At 43.9% G+C, this 8,141-nt stretch overlaps 1 protein-coding gene across 2 annotated transcripts; it reads right to left on the bottom strand.

Moving 5' to 3' along the window:
- Positions 1-1,888: 1,888 nt before the first annotated feature.
- LOC103375369 (myelin-associated glycoprotein) lies at positions 1,889-7,473 on the bottom strand. Of its 2 annotated transcripts, none has more exons than XM_008305627.1 (8): positions 7,419-7,473; positions 6,342-6,746; positions 5,375-5,686; positions 5,027-5,290; positions 2,988-3,260; positions 2,662-2,764; positions 2,417-2,582; positions 1,889-2,300 (listed from the first exon to the last, which is right to left on the bottom strand). In XM_008305627.1, exons 1-8 carry the CDS (start codon positions 7,459-7,461, stop codon positions 2,145-2,147), a joined length of 1,722 nt encoding a protein of 573 aa, XP_008303849.1. In that variant the 5' UTR covers positions 7,462-7,473; the 3' UTR covers positions 1,889-2,144. The 2 variants fall into 2 exon arrangements, with proteins under 2 accessions (XP_008303849.1, XP_008303850.1); XM_008305628.1 differs by having other exon boundaries at positions 6,342-6,743; positions 7,419-7,471.
- Positions 7,474-8,141: the final 668 nt, after the last annotated feature.

Consider the following 8,141-nt stretch of genomic DNA (forward strand, 5'->3'; position numbering starts at 1 on the left):
ACCTGCCTTCACCCTGAGTCAGCTGGGATAGACTAGAGCCCCCCTCCCCAATACATAATCACATGACAGGAGATTTGTTTTTCGATAAATGCACATCATGTGAATACCTTTGCAAGGGAAAACACATTGGAGCAGGAGTTGTCATATTTAATATCTCATATGACATCTAACATGGCTACCAGTTGTTGTTGTTGTGTCTTGTATCTGTCTCTCACCTCCACCCACTGTACCTCCTGTCCCTGTTCCTGCTATGACCTCAGCGGATTTACCTGTTAAGTTAACAACAAAACAGACTTTGTAATTTCAAAGGTAATCTGACATCTAACATGGATGACTTTTGGTTTATTTTGTTACTGTAGGGGCAATCTATCCACCAAAAATGCCCCTTGAGGGATTTTGAAGGCACTTCCAACTCGTGATGGCGCATAAAAACGAGGTGGAGGTGCGTTTAACACTTTATTTAATGTAACTTGCAAATCTTAAAAAACACCTACAAAAGGTCGGGTGCCGAACGACCTAAAATGAGCTCCTATACAAAGAAAACAAAAATACGATGACATCCATAAAAGACGGTGACACACACACACACACACACACACACAGGCACGGTTGAAAAACTGTGTGGCTTCCCCTTGGCTCAAATCCCTGACACTGATCACCTGTGTCTCCCTTATCAAGCCTCTGTCTGGCTGATTTCTACCTATGCCCACAGGTGTGCAGGTAACCCTAGCAACTAAGAGCCTCACCAAGATACACACACACACACTGTTATAAAAATTCAGTGTTATAAATTATGATTAAATGCTCTTTGTCCAACTTTTGAAATACAGAAGGCTGTGAAAGATAGCGTGCACAGAACTTGCAAAAGTAACCAAGCCTGTGCTCAGCAGATGGGAGCAGAGGAGATATCTAGTCTATGCCTGTATAAATGCTACGTTTCTTGACTCGGGAGTCACTTGTTCAGAATCTGTACTGTGCATGTGATTCCTTGCTGCAAGTAAAATTTAGTTTTGACTTAAGAGACAACTCTGTGTATTGATTTGGAGCAGTTAGGACTCCACAGAAGAATTTTCCTGTGCACACACACACACACACACACACACACACAATATACATACCCAGCATAAATCTAAATAGGCTACAAAAGTTTCTTTTAGTGGGCCTACGACATTCAATATCTCAGTTGAATAAGTCACTTTAAATATTAAGTGCAAATCAATCCCAGGCCTCACTTGTAGGTGAATTTACTACCATTTCAGATTATAATTATTATTATAGATGGATGAAAACATGCCTGGTATACAAAAGGGTGGTTTTATATATTGCTTCTCTGTGCTGCCAGCAGGAAGAGTTGCTGACTTTTGCCAAATATTAATAATATAGTAGATTTTTCTGCTAGTTTGCAAATCTGCTTCAATGACCTTTATCACTGTGGATTACAATCTCACAGAAAGAAGTCTCACATTGAGTGTATTCGTTACAACAAATTAGAAAATGAAATAAGTTTATAGTAAGTGTGTGAATAATCATTGATCAGCGTTATCGTCATTAGTGGAGGGACCCAAAAATCATGTTGTGCTCTGGGCCCCAGTGGATATAATGACTGTTCACCACAGCTTGAACTGGAGTCTTTCTCCTTTCAGAGGAACTTGAACGCTGCCTGAGGATCACTTTGTACCGTAGCTGCTGTTACAAATGCTGCTAGAACAGCTCAGCGGTCCGCAACAAAAGGAAAGACACACCAAGTATCACAACTAAAGCTTGTTTTTGTTCACTGAAATTAAACCAGATTTAAGCCAAACCAGTACGGGACTCGTAACACTACATGAGTTTTGAGCGTCTGTTCTTGTGATCTCAGTGGTGTCACAGATGAAATGATGAAACCTTCTTTATCAGATCTTTTCACCTTTTATATATATATAAAAAAAGAGCAAAGATACAAGTCACAAACCAACACTCAATGACAGAAACAGTTCAATATGGAGATTTAGTAACAGATAGATCACCGCTAGCTATTCAAAAAGACAGGACGGAAATGCTAATGAACACAAGTATGGATGTACACTATATACAACAGCCTGAAAGCTACGTGAACACATGGATAACCACCAGTATGACAACGAACGGGAATTTTGACTCGGAGCTCAGAGGATCTCCAGGTAGATGGCGGTCTCTGCATCGGCCACAGCAGCACCCTGCACCTCTCTGGTGCCTCTGACTCCCAAACCGGCCTGTCTGTCCACTCCTCCCCCCTCTCCCCCTCGTCTTCTCTCCCCACCTCTTCTGCCCATTGGACGGATCTGCAAAAAAAGGGGGGACAAATGTGGATAATCCTCAAATACAGAAAGTAGACATTTCCAATCTCGGGAAAATCTGTGGTAACGTCGCAGAGCCAAAAGTCAAATTAATCAAATACCTGCTTTGTGTGGACAAACAGAGGCGTGCAGTTCTGGTAGACTAGTTGGTAGCTGCCGTTGGTGTAAATGTGGGTCACTTCTGTGCAGTTTATATAGAGAGGCATCCTGTCCTGATAAATTCCCAGTCCTCCGGGGTACACAGCTGGACGTCTGCTCAGGACACGTCTGAGAGGAGCGCAAGAGTTACGTGAGCCTCGCAATAAGCAAGTGTCGTGAAATTAGAGGGCAGACGGGCGTTACGTACTTTCCGGCTCTCTTTCGGCAGCAGTAGACAAGAAGAGACAGAAGAGGTACGAGCAGGCAGACGGCCACGGCAGGCAAAACCATCCACAGCAATGGTGCTGCATCTGTGTGTAGACCACAAGGGCAGCAGCACATGAAGTACTGTTTCACTTATAGACTTATTGCTTCATGTTTGATCTAGTAACTTAATATGATTATGCTCTGTAAAAGCTTTTTTTTTAAACAAAAGCATCAGATTTTTCTCTCATGTTTTTAAGCTGCAGGCATGTTCTACATCAGGGTGATTAAAGAACCTAGCAGTGTGGAAAAACAACACTTTGAACACACCTTCTTCTCCCTGCAGCAGAACCAGGGAGTCGTTTCCCAGTGCGTTGACAGCAAAGCAGATCACCCTCTGAGGTTTGTCCATGCGGCCCCTCAGAGTAGCTGTTAGCATGTCGGGCTCTGATGTGACTGACAGATTGTAATCTTGAGGTGGAACCGTCCCGTTAACGCTCCAGGTGACGGCAGGTTTGGGGTTGGAGTCGACCGAACAGCGGCACAGCAGCTCTTGCTCCTCCACGGCACAGCTGGAGGAGAGCCGGAGGATGAGCGGCTTATCTGGAGGAGAGAGAGAGAGAGGATGTGTTTTGACACTTCATACACTTGAATTTCTGTTCTTTCGGCACTTAACCTTGTGATATTGTAACCCTGTTTTACTAAGCTGTGTATGCTCTTTTTGTGTATGGAGATTTAGAATAAAGTGACTGTGAAACACATGCTTTAATCGCTTTCTTACTGAGAGTTAGATGAGAAGACTGTAAATGTGAAGCTATAGCAAGAAGCTGGTTAGCTCAGCTTAGTGAAAAAAAAAAGCCAAGATCTTCTTACCAGTGCCTCTAAAGCTCCCTATTCTTTTTCCCTTTATTATTTTTAGTAGAGCAGTGGAGAGAGACAGGAAAGGGGGGAAGAATGGGGGAGAGACCTGCAGCAAAGGGTCGTGAGCAGGATTCAAACTTTAGCCCATGTTCATGGGACGCCATCTTATCTGGTTGCGCTACCGGGGAACATCTAAAGCTCACTAATTTAAATGTCATTTGCTAAGGTGTTTAAATATCAGTTCATTCTATTGTAGAGCAGTATGAGCTGTTTCTTGTCTGGGACCAGTAACTTCTTGGAGTTTCTGTGGGGCTGGTTGGCTGCATGTGGTAGCTCCTTATTTACTGGCACATAGTGGTCAGTATTTCTATTTAACTCTGGGTAAGAAAGCTAATATGCACATTTCTCAAAACTATTCTTTGGAAGCCCTTCTCTAATTATAGTCGTGGCTCGATAATCCGACACTAAATGTAAAACCTTCTTTTATGTCGGATAACAAGGCTGTTGGATTGTCAAGACGGAGGTGGAGATACAAGGAGGGCTTAATGCTGGAAGGCTCATTAGTTGTTAATATTTATTGTTCATAGTTGTTATAATAACTAGCAGGGCTGGTCTGAATAGCACTTTCTGGTCTCTGGATATTCAGGCCCAATTAATGATGAATATCTGAATATTCAAAGTGGTCAAGGGGACACTTCCACCCCAGGGGAGCACTCCGACGGGGTGAAAGTGGCCGGAACGCACAGGCAGTACTTGGCTGCTGATGTCAGTTTAGGATAGCGATCACAGTTCTGTTTCCACCTTTGGTGCTGCCGCCACCATCCATCTTCCGTAAACACTGAGCTCGCTCGCTGCGTGTGATGTCGTCGTGTCCTCTTCTGCGCATGCGGGACACTTTTGGGTCGTATGAAGTTCACACAGCAGATCACATACAAGTCGCATTTAATTGGAAATGTGAAGGAACTCGCTAAGAAATCAGATTTCACAAAAAAATCTGAATTGAGCATTAAGTCCTGCAGTGTGAACGTAGCCAATCTGTGGGATTGTTCAGTCAGATAATACGCCGTTAGCCTGATTTGTGACATAAAATGTCATGTCGGAGTCAGAATCCAAGGCTGTCGGTATGTTAAGGCTGTTTTTAATGGGTTCTGTTTGTTTTTCCTAAAAACCTGTGGTATAGTAAGGTTTTTGGCTTGTTAAGGGTCAGATTATCGAGTCACGACTGCACATGTTTCTTTGCATCTTTGAATTGCACCGTTTTCAACTTAACACTAGAGCGAAAATCTCCTTTTCCCGACCTATAATGACTTTGTTTCTCATCCTGCTGCAGTGATGTGTGCTGTAGAGAGCGCTCAGGGCACTGCGACCTCACCGTTACTGTGGTTAGATACACGTTTCTGATCAGTCAGAAGTGAAACAAACTTGAAACGTATAACAAGAGAGGGCAGTGAAGTACTCATTTTTTAAAACACGTGTCAGATATGTACGCAGGATAGAGGTGGACTTACATTGTATGTTTAGTGGCGTGGGCCGGGACTCCCCTCGACCAATCAGGTTTTGAGCGGAGCAGCGGACCCTCATATCCCGGGTCACGTTGAACACCCGGACTGTGTGCGTTCGCTGGTGGAGGTGCACGGTGCGGCCGTGCTGACTGTAGGACCAGCGGTACTCTGACGCCGGGGGGTCAGCTTTACACGAGCACATCAGCAAGGCACTGCCCCCCTCATGCACTGTCAAGGTCTGGACCTGAATCTTCACATCCTTTGGTGGAACTAAAAAAATGTAATAAAAAATGAAAAATAAGATGCAAACTGAAGGCCCCAAAAACACAAAAACACAATCAAAACGTTGCTTACATGTCACATGCAGATCCTTCGAGATGGCTAGTGGTTTGGCTCCTGGGTAGCTGACCTCGCATCTGAGCCTGGGCTTCACCTGGTGCGACACAGTGAAGGACACAGAGGCCAGCAACGTCAGCCGCTGGGGATCCGGGTGGACCGTCTGCACTTCCCCGGCCTCAGTGCTGTTCAGCTGGGCTCCCCGCTCCCACCTCCACTGCAGGGCAGGAGGTCTGGAGGGGCAGTGATAGCTGACGGAGCAGTTCAGGGTGACCAGCTGGCCCTCTGTGGCTGACAACATGCCGCTGATGACGGGAGCCTCGGGGGTTTCTGTGAGTGAGGAAAATCAGCATCATTACTGTGTTTTATTGCGTCTGTGTAGCTGATTAAAGACACTTAAGTTCTACCAGAGAAGCAGAATCTTTTGCAAAGGCCGCTACTATGGATTACATGTCCCAGGTTTCTGTATTTAGAAGAAGCTTTATTGTCACTGTGCATCATCTTTGCAGCAGCTTATATGGTCACAGTCTAAGAAAAACAAGTTAAAAGATGATAGAAATAGTAAAATAGCAATAAAATAAATACTCTATTAAAAGTGCAAAAGAGCAAAATCGTGGAATTTATGCACAATACATTCAATTTAAATATTCAAGGTGGGTGATTTTACACTCTTTTGTCAACATCTTCATTTGTGTATTTATGATCTTTTTCTAAACTTTCTCCAGGTTGTCATGTTGGGAATGAGCTCAGAGGAAGACAAATCTGCTGATCTGATGTCTACTTTCCCCTTAAACAAGCGATAAATGTCACTGACTGCACTTTTCACTATTTAGATTTGGGGTTTTGCACACCACTCAGAGTCAAGTGTGAGAGATTATTCTACAATCGTACTCATATCTCCTCTCTTTCGTAGCTTTTTGTCCTAAAAAAAAAGACATCATCTGGCTCTGTTTTAAAAGAGTAGTGCACTGTCATCCCGACTCACCAACAACGTCCAGGCTGAAGCTCGATGGTTTCCCCCAGAGCAAGTCATCGCCTGTCTTCAGAGCAATTTCAAACACCTGCGGGTCGTCCTGTCTGATCCTTTCAATCTTCACCGAGCAGTCTCCGTCTGCGATCCGACCAAAAAGGGACGTCCGGCCTTGGAAATCCCTGCTCACTTGATCTCTGTCCTGGCTGTTAAAAGCGGTGCTTCGGAGAGGGAAAAAATGGCCGCCACCTCTGAACCTCAGCCTCACGTCCACCCTCTCCTTCCTCCCCCTGAGAGGACGAGAAGCCAGAGGAGTGAAGGAGCAGGGGATCACCACGCAGGAGCCCGCCAGGGCTTGGACCCGGTCAGGGACTGAGGGAACAGGAGACACAGCCTGGACCCCCCTCCACAAGGCTGCTGCTACGGAGAGCAGAAAGTCGTTTAGCAAGCAGAAGCTGACAGAACTGTGATTTATTCTGGGTGTAAGTTCAGGGAGTGAAGAGAGCAGGTTTATTAGCGAGATGTATACAGTTAAGTGAGATGAATTACAGGCGTCCTGTAATTGTGATGTTTTAAGCATTACTGAGGAGCCAAAGATCTGGGCTGTTAAAAAGTTTCTCAGGAAGGTGAAATTGAATTCTTGCAGAAAGGTCATCATGAATACTAGATTTGAACAGAACTGCTGTATTGGATTGCACTGTCTGCAAGTGCATAACATGACACAGGGCAATTTTGCAACAGATGTATATTTAGAAAAGGGAAGAGGGCAGCTACGCTTTTAGCTCTGGAACTAATCTACTACTGCAAAGTTAAATAATCAAATGATTTAGGATTTTTCTTGCACATTTATTCTCACAGCGACATCAACTTGATTGAGAAAATAAACAAGTGCGTATTTTTTTTAAACTTCCTATGTGGATACTCAAAAATCTCACATAGGATGTATTCTGCAGGGAACATTCACAGACGATTTCTACATTTTTCACTGATTTAATTCTGATAATTCCAGCGCTAATAGGCACATGGATAAACAATGTAATGAATGTACACAGCAAAGCAAATGCATCAAAAATAGAAATTTGGATTACTTACCAAAAATCAGAGGACACGTAAGGAAGACGCTGTCCACATGCATGATTGCAGCCCTGCTCTGCCGCCACAGACAGGGAAGGATGAACAGAGGGGCACAGAGGGGGAAGTTGGGTTGTTTCATTGTGCTATGACTTCACTTTGATACCTCCTCTCAAGCTTCCAATATCTTTGTCACTGATGTTCATCATATTAATTTATTCCACCCTGCTGAGTTCTCCTCAAGCCTCAAAATGAGTGAAATTGTGATAAATGTACAACTTTATGCCGATTGAAACGTTACAAAAAGATTCAAATGATCATTCCAGTGGTGACTTTGTTTGCAGGGGAAAGAAAGACCTCAGCAAGTATTTGTAAGACGACACATGACAACGGGTGAGTCATTCTCATGCTGATGCCTGTTTCCTCAAAGGGCCCTGACACTAAATGTGCTCATTTCTGATTCCATCTGTCCACACGGACCGACCAAAACCAAACCTCTGGCTGCGTGATTAAAGTCACGCAGACAAGATACAAGACGGTAAAGGCAGAATAAAACGGATTAATGATTCACTTTTTCTCTCAGACACCACTTTATTGCTGTGCTGATGAAAAAAAAAAAACAATCTGTCAGTGGAAGTAGGTCAACACAGTTAAGGAAAGAAAACAAAGAGGCAAAGTTTCATGCAAAACTTTTGCACTTAAACCAGAATGAAGGGTTTAGTTCTTCCTCTAAGAGTGTTACTC

The sequence above is a fragment of the Stegastes partitus genome, unplaced genomic scaffold (assembly GCF_000690725.1).
Source record: "Stegastes partitus isolate 25-593 unplaced genomic scaffold, Stegastes_partitus-1.0.2 Scaffold2567, whole genome shotgun sequence".
NCBI classification, from domain to species: Eukaryota; Metazoa; Chordata; class Actinopteri; family Pomacentridae; genus Stegastes; species Stegastes partitus.